The sequence below is a fragment of the Camarhynchus parvulus genome, chromosome 3, assembly GCF_901933205.1.
Source record: "Camarhynchus parvulus chromosome 3, STF_HiC, whole genome shotgun sequence".
In the NCBI taxonomy this organism is placed as follows: Eukaryota; Metazoa; Chordata; class Aves; order Passeriformes; family Thraupidae; genus Camarhynchus; species Camarhynchus parvulus.
The window spans coordinates 45,610,719-45,631,371 of record NC_044573.1 but is presented as its reverse complement, the minus strand read 5'-3'; the positions used below and the strand labels follow the sequence as shown (position 1 = coordinate 45,631,371).

General features: G+C 41.5%; 1 protein-coding gene across 1 annotated transcript in view; it reads left to right on the top strand.

Annotated features, from left to right (window-relative positions):
* Positions 1–20,304, top strand: part of GREM2 (gremlin 2, DAN family BMP antagonist) — a 40,113-nt gene extending 19,809 nt beyond the window's left edge. Inside the window, exon 2 of the mRNA XM_030945674.1 lies at positions 17,912–20,304. Within this exon, the coding sequence (XP_030801534.1) occupies positions 17,913–18,419 (507 nt within the window). The 5' untranslated portion in view covers position 17,912 and the 3' untranslated portion in view covers positions 18,420–20,304. The remainder of the gene's footprint in view (positions 1–17,911) is intronic.
* The last annotated feature ends 349 nt before the right edge of the window (positions 20,305–20,653 follow it).

Genomic DNA, 20,653 nt, shown 5'->3' with positions numbered 1-20,653 from the left:
ATTTTCATGCTTCTTTTTCCATATTTAATATCTAGTTTTGCACTGCAGTTGCGGAGCGTATTTTCAAGATAAGATACAAGATCCTCTTTTTAAGTACCCCATATCCACTGAGTACTTAAGATAAACTGCACATACCACTTTTGGAAATCTAGTCATAAGTTGGAGCTGTAGTGTTTAAGATGCTTGCTATAATTGAGTTCTTGTGTCTTTATAGCAGAAGGAGGTTTTGATGGAGAGCTGGCTGCCCTAACACATGTGCCTGTTCAAATTTGCCACATCTCTCACCTCACAGTGGCTCCCATTGGCCACTGTGTAGGAGTGTGCATCTCTCACAGGGTCTGTCTCTGATGTTTCAGCCTAAACAAACATATTTGTGATGTTCTCGGCTATCTGAAATGGTACTACTCATCACATTCTATTATATTCTACTATTATTATTATTATTATTATTATTATTATTATTATTAATCCTTCTCACTGCAGTGGTACAGACTGTACTACTACCATCAAGCCATTTAGATGTAAGGACCATGCATCTCTTATGGGAAGCCAAAGCATGCAGTTTCATCTGTCAGCGCCGCCTTTATCAGCCACACCCTCCCAGTTACATTAGGCTCCCCCGCCCTGAAACAGGTAAGTTGGGTGACAGCGTTCCCAGGCCCCAGTCTGGAAGGAGTATCAGGGTGTGGTGTGGCCACTGGTTGGAGGCAGCGTGCTTGTAGGCTGGAGCTGGGAAGGCAGAGCAGCCCAGCACTGGCACAGGAGCCCAGCAGCACCACTGATCTGCAGGCAAAACAGAAAAAGCCAAACCTTTCTGGCTGGATCAGCAAACTTGTCTTGCTGACTGTGTGGCTGCACACATGTGTGTGTCCTGGGTGGGGGAGAAAGTGAGATCAGGAGCAGAGTGACAGTGGCTCACAGTCCAGAGGACTTAAACTGCATCCTGGACTGGGTGACAGCATAAGATGATTTAAGCTTTATCTCAGAGGGGCATGGTTTGCATTCAGAAATATATCCAGCTGACATTAATTGCTGTTTTGGTTATTTCCCAAGGTCAAATACAGGGTTTTCTATGTGCCATTACTCTTCCTGAAAGTGGAGTTGTGCTGTCCTAAAATGACTATATATAGTGGGAATATATATTTGAACCAATATGCTGCAGTATTCTAATCAGAATGTAAAATTGAGGGAAAAAGGCATAGGTTTAGTTGTTTTGGTCTGTGATTAGTTTCATTTGGACTCAAAAATCTAGAACAATTGACCTTCTTAATCTGTCAGGGAGGATGATATAATACAAGGAGCTTAAATCTAGAACTTACCCTCCATACTTGAAAACTTAATGACATCAAAACAATGTTGAATATGGTAATTCCCTTCAAGTCCAGGAATTTTGTGTTTATTGCCCACCTCATAATCCAGCTTTAATTGTAAACTATGCTAAATGCCTATTTATGCTTTCCATTTTCTCACTAACCTTTTCTGCAGTTTTTAGAGTTGGTTTTTTTTTTTTTTTTTTGGCTGGTTTTTTTGAGGTTTTCTTTTTGGTTTTGCTTTGTTTTGTTTTGTTTTTTTTTAACAATGGGAGGGGAATGCAGGTCAAATTATCTCCGGTTCCTGTGTGTACTGAAACCGTGAGCTTACGTTCATAAACAGGGAAGATGTTGTTGAACAGCTTGTTACAAGACAGATAAGTAGCGTCCCCCACTGGCTACAATTTTGGATGACTGGTAGCAAGCAGTTTGTGCTGTTCATCTCCCACTCAGTGGTGGCTGTATGTGAAACACACATGACAAAGCAGGGCTGTTGGGGAGCTGCTGAGAGGCCTCCAAATTTCATCTTTCTTCTGGGTGAATGGTAGCAGACAGCATCACCACCTACCCAGCTGTACGTCTGGGCATCCTACAGAAACACTAACATGTGGACACATAAGCAATGTCACAGTCCAGAATTAAACTGGAGGCTTTTTAGGTGTGGGAACAGATGTTTTCTGGATTGCTGACATTGATTTCAAGTGATATCTATGTCCCTGTCACCTATTTCTAATGTGTCTCTAAATCTCTTGTTTCTCTTACATGCTTTGCCATGGATTTGGCAAACAGCTTGAAACACATAATATTTTGGTTCTTGTGAGGGGGTGGAGAATAGAGATAGAGAAGATGTCGTTAAAACTATGGTATCTAGGGGAGCTCTTTATGTCTTCTGTACAGTTATGCTCTAAATCCACTAGTAGCTTGCATTCTAAAGCGTTTCTGTTATTTCAAAATCACCTGTCTCACTTTCTTTTTTAAGTCTGAAGTGCCATTGCACATTCTGCTTAAACCATACAGTTTAACGATTTAATTCTCACTCTTATTTTTCTTTTTTTTAAATTTTCTTACGTAAGCTTTCCTCCTCTTCCAGTTTATTACAAAGATGTAGATACTGAAATGTGCACTTGCTTTGGTGTAGCTTTTTTGTGTCATTCATGTTTTAAAACAAAGTGTTTTATTTTGAAAATCGAAAGAAAAAAAAAAAACACAAATGTCCCTGTGTTTTTAATAAGCAGAGTTTTGCCAAGTAGCAATTAGTACTCTTCAGTTTTTGTGCTAATTAAGAGCTTCCTAGGATCCTCTAAGAAGAGCTTTTGCCAAGCTAGCAGATTTTCAGACAGGTGAGCTGCTTTTAGCTTTACCTTTGCTAGGTGCATTTTTTGTAATGTTTTTCATAGTTATTATTTTGTTGCTCTGGCATTTGCCATGCTCTCATGCTCCCCAAATCACTGATGTGATATGTATGAAGCTTATTTGTATTTGTGCTGGAGAAAAATTACAGAAGTTGAAATAATCACTCAAAGCAGAAGCTGGTCTGAAACTAAGTAAGAGAAGAGAGGAAGCATAGTCTTGTTTTCCTAAGCCAAATTCTTTACTGAGTCTCCTTTCAAAATAGAAGCGTAGAAAGTCCCATGGGGCTGTGGTTATCACTGACCCATTGAGGTCCATCATACTGCAGGAATTGTGGTAAGTTCAGTTGAAACTGTTTTTGTCTCCTCACACAGTGGGAATGAAGGTTTTCAGAAGTGTTGATCAAAACTTTTTTTCAAAGATACTTTTTCAAAGAAAGAGATAGAGACATTTTTAGACTGAAAGCACCTGAAGGCCCTAGTTTGAATTGACATGCATTTTTAGGGCTTTCCCATTACTGAGACAAAACCATGTTTCATGTCAGCTCTGTGAAATATCTTCTTGGCTTTTGAGGATTTAGTAATTTTACATTGACAGTATCTTAAAACCAGTTTTTGCTCACTTCACCTCCTTCTTGAAAAGAAAAATAAGGGACAATTCAGAATCTTATTATTTAGCTGATCTTAAGTGGAGGCATAAGCCAATGTTAGTATTTGCTCCAATATCAAGATGAGGCTTTCAATATGCCTAGTTCTCATAGTGTCAGAAGATATTTTCCCTCGTTCCTTATTTTAGATACCTATCCTCCTAATCCCATTTTACACATAACTTCTTTAAAAATTCTACTGTTTAGCCAAAACATAGGAAAAATATTAGAAAAGCCTAGTTCATGGGTACATAATGATTTTTGTATTTTTGGTCTAAATCTCTCATAAATGAATATGTGAGGTGTGTATGTGATCACTCATTAGGAACCAGAGTAAACCTATGGATCAGAGCATTTTCTTTGGGATGACCTTATTTAGCTACAATCAGCTACAGTGAGACTTAGCTGGTGGCACAGATGGCATCTGGTTGCTGAGCCATTACAAGCACTTTCATCTGATTGAACAAAACCTTCGTCTGATCAAACTGCCTTGCTGTTTCAGTATGAAATATGTGATTGCTTGAACCAGCACTAAGTGGTTAGGATTAGTAGAATGGTGTGAACTGTAATGCCTGTGTTCTCCGACTACTTTGTAATAAGAGAAAAGAAACCAAAGCAAACCCTGAATGGGTAACCTTCCTGATCACTCATTCCCTCTCTTCCCAATCAATTTTGCATTTACTGGTCACACATGGACTTGTTAGCTATGATCTCACATTGTAGTCATGTCAGAAGGGAAGCTCTTTGTCACTTCACTTGGACCTTTCATTACTCTCAATCCAATTAAGCGTTGACATGCAATGGGGTCTTGGTATCTTTTTCCTTCTGTGTGGTAACATGAGGTCATCCAAGATTACCAGATTAGAAGTGTTGTCTCTCTCTTGTCTAGATTCAAGGAAGAGCTGCCTGAGGTAGATCTGGGGAAGAGTCATTGAATAGACCTGGAAGAGAAATGGAGTTTGCAATCTCACACTGAAATTTATAGATAGATGTTGGCTAATTCTTTCCAAAATACTTTCCTGACATTTCTGAGATTAGCTTTCTGAAAGAGCCATAGAGAAGTATCTTCAGATTTCCTTTTTCTTATTGTCTATTTCTGCTGAGCTTGAAAGCATCAATAATGGAAAAATACTCAAACCTTAACTGTGGTGACACAGTTTGAATGGCTTGTGGCCAAACACTGTAAAAAAACCAAGGTCAGAATAAGTTAATAACGAGCCTCCAGATGCAGTTTATCTTCTGCTTGTGTTTGAGTAAAGAAGGTGCCCAGTTACTATGAGCCAAAAAAATAATCCCTCAGCCAGTAAGTCATGAAGTTGGAATCCTTCCTCTCCGATGCTGCAAAATTGTAAGTGCAACTGAGGTTACAGAGATAGAAGTGGTCCTGAAACTCTCTACAGAAGGGGAGCTCTGGCACTTTTCTGTGGATGTGTGAGCAGAAGTGGTTGGTGATTGCCCCTGCCAGCATTCTCCTTCTTCTTTTGTCATAGGGGAAGATATTCCCTGCTGTTATTAAAAAGTGTTTGAACTCATTCCACCCTGCAGGGCTCCTGTATGATGTCTGATTTTTTCTCTCTTTTCATGCTGGCTTTAAAACTGGATCTACCTAGACGACTCAGAAGACTGAACTTTCAAATCCAGGTCTGATCATCTATTTATCATGCAGCATTCCATTTCCCAAGTCCTGTATTTGACTGACAGCTCAGTTCTGAGACCTTGTCCAGCTCCTAAGGTTCAATCATTGTCAAAACTGATGAATGTAGATCTTGCCTTCCAAATAGCGAGGAAGTTACTTCTTTAACTCCATCACTAGCTTTGCCTCTGGTTTACTAGTCCAGGGGCACACTAGTGAATCTTCTTTTGTGCTGTGAAGGGTGTCTGAAGAAATCAGCTTGTGTTTTTAATTACTTGTTTGTTCAGCCTTCTGAGGATGTCAGGAGCTGTGAACAGCAAATGCCAAGTGATTGCCAGGAAGAAGGCTGCTGACTGCAGTCCATCATAGACAGAACCCTTCTGTGTAGCTGCCACTGCCTTGCCATGCACATACCAACAATATCTGATTTTGATTATAGTCTCTCCTCTGATGATAGTGCTGTCTCGGGTTCTCCTGGAGACAAAGTCTTGGTCAAGTGAAAACATAAGCAATGGTGTAGTCAAGGACAAAGTCAGTCAGTCTCCCCCAGATTCCAGTCTATTGACTCTTCTTTCTTCCTCATTTGGAGTGAACTGAAAGACTAATGATCTCCCTTTAAATGAGCATAACTTGCTGTATTATGTTAGTCCAGACAAAGGAAATCAAATTAATTAGCAGAAAGACTGCAAATGTGCTGTGGAGGAGGATCTGTCATTAGAGTACCTCATTCAGGCTCCTGTGGCTTGCTGTGTATTCAGAATGATAGCTCTGGTCTTTCTCTCTGCAGAAGAGAAATAGAATAATTCTAGGCTTCAATTAGAGACAGAACTATAATTCAGTCATGGGCAAGGAGAGGGGGAGGTGAGTAGGAAGATGGCTGCTCTGCAAAGCCTAAGTCATAAAACATAAAATCCTAATTTACACATGGCAACAGATCCTTCTGTGATTGAATTACAGCCTGCGTATTCAGTAGTGGGTCAGGTCTGTAGACCAGAATACAGACAGAGAAAATATTTACATTCTGTGTGTAATGACAGAGGGAGAATCACTGATCTGAGCATGAATCAAAGCCACAAGAACATAGATGTGGGACAGCCACGTGTTGCCAGCAGTGTGAAGTGAGAGGGATGAAGTAAATTTCCAGTATTGGATGGTAAATTTCCTACAAATCAACCTACAGCATTTAACTGAAAATTTGTCTTCTATTTACTTTTAGTTCTGACACACGCTGCCAATAACAGTGCATAAATGGCAGTTTTCCCTTTTTTTCTGTGTGCTAAATGTTTTCTAATATTTCTGGAAAGTTAATTTGAAATGTATAGGTATTTAGCATTTCATGTTTATAGTGCATATATAATTAAAATCTTATTTGTATTCCTGACTTCATAGCATCTCAAAAGATTTTTTCTTTTGACAGCTGTTGAGCTGCTGTGATTTCTTTTGGTCCATTTGACAACTGTGACAGTCAAAAAGGTTACTGTCAGTTTGGAAATATCAATAGACGTGTAGTGAAGTAAAATTTCTTTTTTATGTATTAGAAAAGAACTTAAAAGCAAGGGTCAGAATATTTCCAAGCTGAAGAACTTGCATCAAGGCATCAACTGGTGCGTGGATTGGGGTAGGCGAGAAACCATTAACTCTAAAGGTTTTCAACTCCAAATGTCACGTTTGTTTGTGGGCTTGCAAAAACACAGAAAAAACCCCTGTCAGAGGATGTCGTTGCTGCACTTTTCAGCCCTTGTATGTGTTAATGATGTTTTAGTTGCATACATCAAGTTTTTCTTGTAGAGACCCTGAGTGAGCAGGGTTCCTTTCAGAGCAAAGCCCACGGCTGAGTTAAACACTTGAAACAAAACTAATTAAACAGGGATAGTGATGGGCTGTTGGTTAACCCACAAAAAGTAACTGCAAAAGTAAGCCAAGCAAGTAAGCCAAGAAGAGGGCTGCTGCTCTTAGGGAAAGAAGAAGAAAACATCTGGTAATTCTGCAACTAAGTTTGTAAACAAAAGGGGTTACAAAATATTACAGGATCAACCCAAGGATAATACCATGTGTGGTGTGCAGCAGTGACTTGTTCCTGCTTGGCATCCATCGACACAGAGTGCAAACAAGCTTTACACTGTTGGGCCAGCTTACACCCTGGGTGAGAGAATGTGTTAAAGAATGTATTAAATGGATTTGAGGTGACCTGCTGCCATTTCAAGGTGTCTTGTGTTACATGTGAACATAAGAGCTCATGAACTCTGATTTTCTGTGGGTGTGTTCAGTGTGCCACTCCACCACAGTAACCCTAAACGTCCCCTTTACTACTCACACCTCCTGTTCTAAATTGTGATACCATTGACTTGTTCTGCCCATCTCCTTCCCTGAAATATTTTTCATGCCTCTCTGTGTACCCTAAATAAAATACTCTTAGTGGAAATAAAAGACTCTTAGTGCCATGCAATAGAAGTTTCAAACTTGCCTTGCTGTCCAACCCATTTTAAATTTGGCAGAGGGAAAAAAAAATTAATTGTGAGGAGTTGTCAGATGTGTTGCATATAAACTGAAGGAAAGGCAAAATAGGATGAGAGGATTCCCTAGATTTAGCCTCTCTAAAAAGTAAAAGTGCTTTTCTGTGACACTAATAACTCTGCTAAGGCTCTTAGTTATGTGTTTGCATGGCATAGACCTGGTTGGAGCTAGCAGGCTACATGGGGTCACCATGTAGCCTTGTTTTATTTGCTCATTAGTATAGATCTTCTGCACTCTGTCCCCAGAACTGCTGCAAGTTTTAGTCAGGAGGACTGATGCCTTGTCAGGCAAATTTAAGCAGAAATAAATGTAAATGAAAAATGCTCCAAGCAATAAATCTATGCCATTTTTAAGACAACCATATGAAAATACAGCTGGAATGGTTCTTACAAGTGACAGATTGGAAAGTAGTGGGATATATAGCTGAAATTTTGTTCATATGGGAATTTGCATACTACCTAATAGAAAGATTAGCCTGTTGGGATAGGAGCAATTCTTATTTGAACCATCTGTGTTTCAGCTCTATAAATAGGATACTGGTTTACAGAAATTCATAATATAAATACTAGACCATCAATATAATTTTAGATTTTTCAAACAGGAACAGGACCAGAGTCATAATGTGGTGACTGAGGATAGCATCTTGACAGAGAGCCTGAAAGGATAAAACTATCTGAATCTACCAGAAAATCTGGAAAATTTAAATATTACTTCTCTACTGATTAATCTAGTATTTCTTTTATAAAAGATTACATGCCCTCTATTGATTTTTAGAAGTACTTGCATTTTCCTGATCATTAAGAGAAGCAAGCGCTTCTTTTGAGCATGTTTATGATGCTTTAGAGACCTCAGTTTTCCCCTAGAACAGAACTTGTTCAAATGCCCTCTTTTTAGAATGGTGCAAGTACAGTAAGGAACATATATTGAAGATTAATGGTCATCTCCCTCATTGAGGCTAGAAAATGAGCTGTGCATTCTAAAAGTAGTGTGTTGTTTGAAAATATAAAGAAATGAAGCTCCTAACTCCATCCCTGTTCTATCAAAACTCAGGGAAACTATATTGGAAATTTTCATACAACTTTCATTTACAAGAGTATGATGTTTTTAAAGAAAAGCTTGCCTAAGGGTAACAAATCTCTATTTCTTTGCAAAAAGAAGAGTATTGGTGCCATGCAGTGCAATTGAAAGATGTTGGATACAATCCGTTCTCAGTTAATTTCTGACCTCTAATAACTCATTTCCCCTCTGAGCTCAGTTCTGGTCCTGCCATATGTTGGTCACCAAGTCAGTCTACAAACATTTGAAGTTGTGTTGTTTAGTCAGGCATTGGTCTTGGATGAGATTTCTATGTTCTGTTGTAATGCAAACAACAAAAATATAATGGAGACTGTTCATTGCAAAATAGTCTTTTGTAGCATTGGTTCTCCAGTGAGGAAGCAACGAAATGAGCTATTGTATTTAAATGCTGAACTTTCCCCATTCTTGTGTTGACTGTCCTCCTTTCCAGCAGGCTGAGGGATGGTCACAAATGAAGACATTTGCTCAAGTCACCGCTTCCCTTCATATTTTGTTTTTAGTTTCCCAAGGGCAGAAGTCTGCTGTTTTCTCCTGAATGAAATGCTGCCAAATGGGAGTGTAACAGCTGCCTTCAACACAGAAGAATAAAGTTAAATGTAGGCTGTTTTTACTTGCTGTTTTGCAGTTTTACAGAACTGACTTGCCTCTTTGGGGCTCTTTATCTTGTGCTGAAAATCTGAGAAACACTGAGAAGGAGACCAAGTATCTTTTCAACTTAGTTCTCTCTTGCGGGGAGACATTTTTTAGATTCATAGGAGAAATATCAGTCCTTTCCAAAAAAGCTCTTCTTGTATCCATTCCTTCCACCCCCTGACGGTAGCATTCTTCAAAACCAGGTTGTGAGGAAGAGAATCAGCCTCATGGACAGCTAGCAGAAATCTGGTTTTATTTTGTGGGTTTTTCCCTCCTCCCACTCCCCCTTTTTTCCCCCAGTGGTGCATATGCTGCCAGTACCGATGACTACCCAGACACTTCTGAGTAGGACATCTCACTCTGCTTGGGACAATTCACATGTGCTTACCAGGCAGACATTTGTCTGTAGTTGGTTCTAAAACCACAAGTTCCTGAAGCTGAAATAGCAACAAAATTTAGGGCTTTTAATCATAATGATACAAAACCCCCTTTTTCCAGTTACCTGCTAGTATTCAGTCAGAGTTATGTGTGTTCCTAATCCCCTAAAAAAGGCATTTCTACATTACCACAGGTACTATAGGATGACTTTGCTTTTACATTTCTTGCAGCTTTTGTTCATTCTCTTTATTTCACTTTTTCTGTTTTAAAATGATAAATGCTGACACAATTGTTGAATCAAAATCTTTGCTACTGATAAATACAGGGTCATATGAGGTTCATAGTGTCTTTATTCACTGTATTACCTGGCTAACATTTAGCCTTAAAAAGAACCCAAACCAACAATACTTGCAGCATTGTTTCCTGCACTATTTTCTTCTAGTTGAGGCCTTAGTAATTGCATCTATTATATGTGTGTGTGTTTTTTTGGGAAGCACTGGTATTTATCATGGACTTAATCACAGAGGACAAGTAGGGTTAGAAGGAACCACAGTGGGGCATCTGTTCCAACCTTCCTGCTCAGACAGGGTCATCCTAGAGCACATTGCACAGAACTGCATCCAGACAATTCATGAATGTCTCTAGTCAGGGATACTCCAGCACCGCTCTGGGCAATCTGTTCCACTGCACCCTCACCTGCACATTGAAGAAGTTCTTCCTCATATTCAGATGAGACTTCCCATGCATCAGTTTGTGCCTGTTGCCTCTTGTCTTATTGCTTGGCAACACTAAGAGCCTGGCTCCATCCTCTTGGCACCCTCCCTTCAGAATCTTTTACGCGTTGATGAGGTCCCTTCTCAGTCGTCACTTCTTGAGTCTGAACAGGCCCAGCTCCCTCAGCCTTTCCTCATAAGGGAGAGGTTCCAGTCCCTTAATCATCTTTGTTGTAATGAGGATCCCAGAACTGGACCCAGCACTCCAGATGTGCCTCACCAGAGCTGAGTAGAGGGGCAGGATCACCTCCCTTGACCTGCTGACATTGTTCTTCCTAACACATCCCAGGCCTTTTTGGCCACAAGGACGCACTTCTGACTCTTGGACAGCTTGTTGTCCGCCAGGATCCCCTGGTCCTTCTCCACAGAGCTGCTTTCCAGCAGCTCAGCCCCCAGCCTGTGCTGGTGCAGGGGCTTTTCCTCCCCAGGTGCAGGACCCTGCTCGTGCCTTTGATAAATTTCAGTCAGTTCTTCTCTGCCCAGCTCCCCTCCCTGCCCATGTCCTTCTGGTGGGCTGCACAGCCCTCTGGGGTGCTGGCCCCTCCTCCCAGCTTTGTGTGGTCAGTGAACCTGCTGAGGAGGCATCTGCCCCTTCGCCTGAGGCATTGATGGACAAGGTGAACAACACTGGGCGCAGATTTGCTTCCAGATGGCCTCAACCTTTCTTGTCTCATTTCTACTTCTCCGACAACCTCTCTATATTCATTCCAAGTGGCCTAACCCTATTTCCATCTCCTTAATCATAAAAGTACGTCAAAATACCAGGGCTGACTTCATCAATACTTTCCTTCCCCTCTCTCTGGTCTTCTGGAGCTATAGTTTACAACCAGGTTCTTCAGTGACTCTCCTCACAAACTCCTGATCCTGGCTTTAAAAAATGAAAAACTTCTTTCTATTCCTCCAGCACTAATACTACTTAAAAAAAAAAATCACATGTTTAAATGCTATGCAAGATAAGAAGAATTCAGCCTATGAAGAGCTGAATACTGTAAATCAGTGATACAATATTTAGGTCAATAGACTTTGTGGCAGGATGAGAGTGCAAAGAAGAACTGCTGCAGTAGTGTGATCCTGTAACACTAATGAAGTGACCAGATACATTTAAACAAGGTTCGAATGAGCTTAAGTTCCTGAAGGAAAGAATAGTTCAGTGGTTTTAAACATGAATTTCTGCTGGCAGTAAAGGCAGATAAGAAAGAGAGAGGACAAGATGAGAAGGAAAAACCCAACATTCAAGCTGGTTAGTTTTAGTTTCAAGGGTTGGTTTACTTTCCAGTTTTCTTCATTATTCCTTCTGTCCTAAAATTAACACATAACACATTGCTGAAAGACATTGGCTGAGTTGTTAGTTCCTCTTATATTTTTGTGCATGGATCAAAAATTCTTCTAAACTCCCAGTCTTTTCAGGGAAAATTCAAGATAAAGCTCTTGGTAGTAGAAAATCTGTTCAGTGAGAGCTGAATTAGTACAATGGAACATCCTTTCAACTAGCATAGACTGTCTCCACCTGTGTCTTCTACACACTTCCATTTTGTTGATGATTTACTTTATTTTTCAATACTTTAAGTTCATTGTTTGCAGGAACTGTCTTGATAAGGAGAACTTCTAAATTCTGGCATTATTGGGTAAATGCTGCTCTGAAGAATGCAGACTGGCATTGTTGAAAGCTAACTTCATCTCCCCCTTTCAAAAAACAAAGCAAGAGCTTGCGCAGTAGAGTGTGACTCCTGAGATGTCCAGCCTGCAGCAGGACCTTTCCTGGTTCCTTCAAAGCTGTGTGGTGTGACCTGTAGACAGTCTTGACTCTCTGGGGGAGAGGTGCTGGTGCGAGAGAAAAGGATGGATCTTCTTTGTGGAAGGGAGAGAGAAGGATGGAGAAGAGGAAGGATCTCCATTCAAGCACACCAGTGAGGGTACTAGGAATTTATTAAGTCTGAAAGAAATGTTTTCCCCCCCAACCATCCTCTCTTAGGGCTGTGATGCAACAAAATGGCCTTCTTTCAAATCACTGTAAAAGGATCTTAGAGGACAAGAATGGAAACATTTTTGCCTGTAAATTTCAGTAATGACATTAGATATTTGTGTTTAAATAATTGCTGCCTTTTGTGTTTTGTGCAGTGGTTTTGAAAAGTGATGCGTTGTACTCCCAGTACATGGTAACTACTGCTACAATGCAGATCTGAATAACTGAATCCTAGCTGCAGTATTGTGGTTTTTACACTTCTAAAAGTTTGGTCTGCCCAGCCTCCTGCATGTTTTGTTGTTGTAGCTGGCCTCACTCTTGGCAATTTAGTAATGGGAATCTATTAATGATGGAATGACTTAATAAGACGGCCCATGTCTCTGCAACAGGAGATACAGTACAGTATTCAGTTATTGCTAATGCTGTTCTGACATGGGAGAAATAGTTTCCAAAGGATAGTTAAAAGAGAAAGGTTAGCACCAAATAGCTCCTTTGCACAACGATGCCTGATTAGTCTTTATTGAAGTCTTTATGAGAACATTGTACCATTAGAATCATGCCTAACTATTAATAAATTAAATAAATAGCATTTTTGGCTTCCTGGTAGAGAATTTGATATTTCCTGGCTATCCACATCTGTTGCTAAAGCCAAGTTTTAGTTCTTTGAAAAGCTATTGCCTGGCTTGTCTTCAAGGAACACTTCTTGTGTCCCATCTTAAATGTGAGAACTAACCATGTACATCGTGTTCTTACATTGTTATACATATGACTGGTTTATGCAGATTCTTTTTCTGACTGGGTCTAATATGAAAGTAAGGGGGGCCTAGAAAAAAAAATTGGTAACAGAGCTTCCTGCATTCAGCCGTGCTCAAGTGACCTCTAAGGAGAACTCTCATGTCTCTGAAGTTTGCTGGGTGGAAACTGGAAGCAAGTGGTTCAGGTGGTCAAATGTGGCTGTCTATGTACTGTACTATGTAATGGGACCTGATTTAATCTAGTCTGTAATACCTGCCTTTTGCTGGGAGTCGCCGAGAAATATTTGTCCAAGGGAAGCTGTTAATGAAATTGAAATTTTTCAAAAAGAAAAAAATCTCTGAATTTTTTTATCATCTTCCCAGCCCATGGCTCTTACAGTACTTGAGACTGTATTTCTGATGGGTCTATGATAAGTTTATAATACTAAATCTTCTTCATGAATCCAAACTGTGGTTAAGCTGAATAGGTAGAGTCTCAAATTCCATGGTAAGACAGGTTTTGCAGGTTTGGATTTTTTGGTTGGTGGGGTTTTTTGGTTGTTGTTGTGTTTTGTTTTGTTTTGTTTTGTTTTGTTTTGTTTTAAATTGCCTGCAACTCTTATTTCTGAATTGCCTCCACAAAGGTCTGGTGAAGATGATTGTATTATACCTATATCAGAGAGTTGGATGCTTCCAGGAATGCTGATAATGCTGAGTGCTTTGTATGTGCTACAAAGTAGGTGCTAAAGCAAACAGTGGGTCTCACACCTCCTGATTTCCTGAGCAGCTAACATAAAATATCACAATGATCTTTCAGTTACATCCCTCTTTCTTTCTGTCCACTTGTGACCTTGAAGTAGGCTGATCTTCAAAACAGGAATTCCCAGTAAGAATCTGCATAGTGAGCTGAGAAACTGGTCGTGACTTTGAAAACTAGATGAAACATCAGACAGCCACTCAGCACAGATGGGCACTGGTGTTATTTCCTGCCCTGCCTTTCAGACCATAGCACCCACTTCTTCTCAGGGAGACTTCTCTGAAAACTATGACCTTGAATTCTGAAAGCAAATCCAATGCTCCAACGCAGAGAGAACTTCCTTAAGCACAAAACTGTAAGCTATTTTGGGGGTTACATTACTGCCTGTCCTGCTCTGGAGCTGGATTACTTTCAAAAATGCGTGAGTTATAGGGCCAGGAGGTCGGTGTGGAAAAGAGAGCCTGCCTTGGTAGGTACTTTATGACACAGTAATCGGATACAAAGAAGAAATAAAGCTAGGGGCAGACACAGTGATGCTGGGTCTTCCCCTCCTAGCAGTGACCTGACCTCTGAATGAGCTGGGTTTTGACATTCTTACTTCCATGGCCAAGGATTTTTTACACTCCTGGGCCTGACAGCCCAGCTCCAGCTTGTTGAGTTTGATGAGTTTATGAACTCATACTTGATGCTAATTTCCTTATCTCAGGGAGAAAAAAACTTGCCATGTGATATGTAAATGCAGCCAGGCCTTGTTGGGTGTCCTGTCAAAGGTTACGTTTTTCTCAGCTCATGCTCTGGAAAAAAGGTGTGGGGGGAACTGGCAGCAGCTGGCAACAATGCTTGAAGAAGTTGAAAACTGTCACAAGGGATCTGCCACTAGGTCTGCTGTGGGGACCCCCAGTGCAGCAGGAATGGGGGGGCCCAGGCTGGCGCTCATGCACATTGTAGGGGCGTTGGTCTCTTGAGGCAGTTCTCACTTGCATGGTCTCAGCCACATGCTGTTTCATTCTGTTCCATCTAAGTAGGGCAGACCAGCCCTGTCCTTGCCAAAAGCCAGATTCTTCTCCAATACGTTTTGTGTTTCTTCTCATCCTGCTCTGTCTGCAGACAGACAGCATTCACCGTCCTGCTTTGGGTTCAAATTCAGTTTGCCAAAATGTTCTCTTTCTCTGGGAGTCCTGAAGTTTCTCTTCTTTTTGCATGTGAGTGCTGAAAATATATGTGTAGTCCTTGGCAAGTTACTGGCACCGTGTGACCTTGTTTGCACCCTTACTTGCTTGAATAGGGGATTTGTATGCCAGGGCTTAGAAAGGGGTGATTTGCAGGCTAGTAAGGGGTAACGCTGTGATTAGAAATTCCACAATCTGACAGAATGCACATTTGACCTGCTAGTGTAGAATAGATCATTACTCCATTATGTAAATATTTTAAGGTTCAAGTTTGATCAGGATCAATGACAGAAATAGGTGGTGTGTTCTTACCTGTCTGTAGAAGTACTTGCACATATTGCAGTGTTTGGTTTATAACTGTACAATAGTGGCTTTGATTAATAATGCTTTATTAGTTATAAACACAGACTTACTGAATAAATCCTACTTACTCTATTGAATGGCTCTCCATGCCTACATAAAACCATTTAAGCAATTAGAATACTGCTATAATATTTCTCTATATTGTAGACTTTGTTGTTAGTTCTCTGTCAGCTTTCCTGAATTCCTACATAGGATTTCTGCTTGACCACCAGTCTTGGCACAAAAAGGAAACATGTCCTTTCAAGTTTCATTTTATGAAGAGAAAGGGCAGGCGTGGTAACACAGGGTTTCATAGAATTGTAGAGCCATGAAAGTTGGAAAAACCCTTAAAGATCATCCCAAGAAAAGAGGAGGGGGTGGGGGAAAGGGTGTGTCTGTCCTTCTGACCGTTGCTGTCTTCTTGTATGCCAGGATCAGAAAAATGAGACTGGAGAGGCAGTATTTGTGTATCAAAAGAGTAGAAGGGCATGCCTGAGAAATGTGGCATAAGGCATCTTGTGAAGAGCTCACTTCTGTTTTTTTCTAGAAGACAAAGATTTGTAAATCTGGTTTCTTTTCCTCCCCTTTCTATATAAAACACAAAGCACAGGGAATCAGTTGTTTTATCTACTACTGAAATGCAGCCATCAGTGCAGAATAACATGAGAACAATTTGAAAGGAAGCATGGAACACTATATTCAACTGAAACTAATTACCTGATTAGGTTTTGGCCTGGCTGTGTGGGTTGACATCCAGTGGACTTGGCGACAATACCTGCCTGTAAAGCCAAGTCTAGTCTTGCTTTGTTTAAAGACCTTGGACAAAACTTCTGGACTTGCATGCTGAATACTAAGCAGTGTGAAAATAGGCCACTGATTTAAAGTACCCATGGCTACAGTGGGTGTTCAGTGGGGAGATGGCATAGTTGCAGATAAATGAACATTTTTGTGGTTTAGAAGCACTGATCCATTTAAAGGTGGTTCTCTTTCAAGCATACACTTGGGTGAAATTTAACTCTGCCTCAGAACATCCTCTATTTACAGCTATAGGATTGGCACTTTTGTTTCCTTCAGCACTTCAGGCTTCTCCCCTTAGAAACTTAGCCCAAGTCTGACATTGAGATCTTGTAGACTTAGAAAATAACCTTAAGCAATGTCATCTGTCTGCTAGAGTAGTTCCTTTTCTTTATCTCCACAGAAGTTAAACATGTTAGGTCTGCTTTATTAGGTGAGAAGCATTTGTTACTGCAGTTCTTGTCTTTTTTGCACCTTTACTGCAAACACTGTTTTGATCTTTTGGTGTCATTGTTTGGAAAGTGACATGTTTTCCAGATGACCTGTGCAACATCTGAAGTGTCTATAATGTTGGACATTATAATTACTCTTGTGGTAGTTTTTTTTTTGTCTAGGTATCTCTCTAAAGGAAAAAAAAAAATTAAAATCATTCCAATGTTTAAAATCATTGGAGGGATTTGAAGCGTTGCTGTGAGGAGAGGGATAAGTCTTTCTTCTGTGCATTATAAAAATATTCAGTAAGAATAAAGAAAGATGTGGAAGTTTTCTAGTCTCCAAATGGGAACCCTCTGCGCACCCATTTCTGGCACTGACGAGACCCTCTGCTCTCTTTTCCCAGGGAGAGTGATATGAAATGAACTGCCAAATAAGCAGTTCACTAGTGAGACTTTATAAGGAAATTTAGTACACCTAGTCTGGAAGCACATTGAGACCCATTACTAAAATGAATTGGACAAGAGCTAGTAAGAGATGCTCTACAGAACAAGAATACGTAATAGACAACCATAGAAAAAAATATTTTTGCCATCTGGCTGACTATTTTAACTTAGCAACAAGCTTATGCTCTAACCTATTCCTTAAAATCTAAAATAAATATTGAATCCTCTCATGTTTACAAACCTTCTTAACTGACTTTCCCAAGAGGCCTTGCATTTGTGAAGTTCTCTAAGTTGTGTTTAAGCATTTCCTCTTACTGCAAAAATAAATCCATCAAGGTTTTGGCCTCATACAAAGACAACAAATACAATCCTGTAAGTGCCATAAGAGCCCTAAGAAACTTAAGAAGCAATTTAAAATAATAAAAATAGTTTTTTGGACATCCCCTGCTACTTCTGTGGAGAATGAAGCTGGTCTGAGACTCGGGGGCTGAAGAGACATGGGCGTGCACTCTGTGTAACCTGGTATTCCCTTCCCCTCTCCCTTGCCATCCCCAAATCAGCTCTCACCATCTTGGCAAGAGTTTCTTGAGCCTTTGCTAGCCAGGAGTTTGCCCAGCTGTTTGGCCCAGGATTTCACAGAGAAGGAGGAAATGCTTCTGGCTGAAGCTTTTTAAAACCAGCACTTCAGCCACCAAAGCATCAAAGTCCCTGTGGGGAAAAAACAAGTAGTTGGAGAGTTTGGGGAGCGGTGAGGGGGAGAAATGTGACTTTCCAAAGGGTCTGGCCTCTTCCTGATAAGTAATCACCCTAGAATAGAGCTAATCTAGGAAAAGTGATGGGATTATAAAGATGATAAGATCTCCACTTCTTCTAAAAGCATGCGTGAAGTACTAACTCCATTCCAGTTCTGTGGTTTGAAAATATGTTTTTCCTAACAGTGCCTTGTGTTGCCTTTGCAGGATGGTTTGGAAATTTGCCCTGTCCGTTCTTCTGATGGCAGCACTGGTTCGAGTATCGGACACCAAGAAAAGCCGCCCCGCAGGTGCCATTCCCTCCCCGTACAAAGGCAGCAGCAGCAACCACTCGGAGCGGAGGCAGCAGCTGAACAAGGAGGTGCTGGCCTCCAGCCAGGAGGCTCTGGTGGTCACCGAGAGGAAGTACCTCAAGAGCGACTGGTGCAAGACGCAGCCGCTGCGGCAGACAGTCAGCGAGGAGGGCTGCATCAGCCGCACCATCATCAACCGCTTCTGCTACGGGCAGTGCAACTCCTTCTACATCCCGCGGCACGTGAAGAAGGAGGAGGAGTCCTTCCAGTCCTGTGCCTTCTGCAAGCCACACAAGGTCACCTCTTCGACCGTGCAGCTGGAGTGCCCTGAGCTGGACCCACCGTTCCGACTCAAGAAAATTCAGAAGGTCAAGCAGTGCCGGTGCATGTCTGTGAATCTGAACAGCTCAGGCAAACTGTGAGAACGGGCATGTAGCTGCTGCTTGGTGTTGTCTCCATCAGCTTTACTGCTGCCTCTCCTCTCCGACTGAGCAGACTGTCCATTTCATTGGTTTGTTTCTTCTTTTCCTTTTTTTTTTGGTGTTTTCTTTCAGGAGGCATCTCTCCAGCAAGGAAAGGCTCCTTGTCACTTGCCTACTGGAATAACGCTTTATAACCGGCTGTGTTAGGCACTTCACCATAAAGTTTCATTGTATTTTAAATATCATCTGGCAGTTGAATCTTCTGGAGTGGAGCAGGCTCACAGAAGTTGGGATTGATCATCTAAGTGACCAGTTGGCTGAATCCAGCATTAAATGTTTCCACTGTGTGGAGTAAAGCCCTCTGCCCTACACTCCAGTTCCCTCCACAAATTGAGAATGCCTTCCCCGTGTTTTGGTCTGGAGCTTGCTTCTCTCACTTGGAAGTGCTGGGGTGCTGCCCAGGGCTGGGGGACACAGATGAGGGAGAGTAATGAGGAGTAATGTGTGAAAAGCAAGTGAGACTTTCCGATGAGGCTCCTCTCCTTAAGACGGCTCCAATTGTGCAATGACAAATGATTCTGGGCTTGTTGTCTGAGCGGCAGATCAGAAGCAAGGGGAAGAGGGTGAGGCGCTGGGTCAGCCACGGTGACCACAGAGCAGACTGAGGGTGGGTTCTGATGCTGTTGTGGTTAGAGTATATTAAACACATGGCCTCTGCAGCAGTGTTTATTTTGTAACCTAGCTATAGTAAACAGCTGTTTAAAGTATTACAGACCTAGCCATGTATATTTTTCTTGTGGCAGAGTATGCCAGCGATTAAAACATGTAAAGAGACTCGGTTGCTAGGTTGGCTGCCTGGCTTAAAATGGACATGGTTTTACTATGCTTTTGGTAGGGTTTTGTATGTTAGATACGTGTGTGTGTTTCTTACTCCAAAAAGGACAGCATCCATTTATGACCTTATATTTATGCCTGCTCAAACCAGGGGAGGTAGAAGGGTAGTGGGAGAGAATGTTTAAGGGAATGATGTGTCCCCAAAGGTATAAAAGCATTGTCACACAAAGGACAAAGTTTGGTCATTGCTGGACTGAATACAAAAGCTACATAAGTGTCATCAAGTTTTGGGAGTGGTGTCTCTCCCGCGATTGGAAACCATGTTAATGTGCTAGTGTTAAAGGACAAATGCCTCAATTAGTGCTGCTGGAATGGGTCACAGCTGTGGGAGTAGGGAGAGAGTAAGTTGTAATTGCTACACTATTGGTGGTCCACTCAGTTTTTGAGACCTGCACAATAAGTGTTGGTGAACACTTGCAGTTCATTTTAAATCATACTATGTTGTTACTCAGTTGATGGAGTTTAACATGTCCTGTACATCCCATTTGTTACAGTTCTGATTTGTATTAGTCCCAGCTGCATTAAAATCCTGTCTCAAATCAGCCCCTTCCCCCAGACCAAAGCCAGTGCACACGCAGTTGTCTGAAGCTTACAAATTAAAGATGACACGCCGACTCCCTGTGCGTGTTGCACAGCTCAGCATCTGCAGCCCACTGCCAGAGCCCTCCCCACCAGCCTCTGTGCATGCAGCCACTTCAAGGGGTTAATGTGTTCAGCACTGTCACCAGCCAGAGCCACAGGTCCCCGTTATGTGACACAGGCCTCCCTAAGAGGCTTTGAGGACTGATCTCCACAAGAGCCCCAAGCGGTTTACAGGGACTGCCGTGGGCAGGGTGAGGTTGGTGGGCTCTGGCAGCCCTGTTACACGAACAGACGTCGCTTTTCTGCTCTGACCTTCCAACATGTCACAAGTGCATAGGGAGAATCCTGGCACAGGGAATGCGTTAGGGGCTGTTGCTGCTGCCCTGTGGCATCATGCCAGCCCCAGGATGGGCACAATTCAAACTAATCTTGAGAGTGTGGGTGTGGGTGGGGTGCAGATGGGGAAGGTGGCAATATGGTCTACTAAGACTCTGGGGATCTCAGTCTTCACCTGAAAGTCAGACACTTTGGACCAGAGAGAGAAAAGCACCCTAGTAAATTCACTTAAGAAAAACATGCAAGAATCTTTACCTTTAAGCTATGCCCTGCCTGGGTTTTTCACCAGTTTGCAATATGAATATGCTGCAGCTTAAAGCTCCTTCTAGGAGCTGTGTTTATGTAAAAAACTGAGTTGAGCTTGTAATGGTTAAAACTGTATTTAATTCTTGTTTTATAAATGAAAACAAAAAATGAAGAAA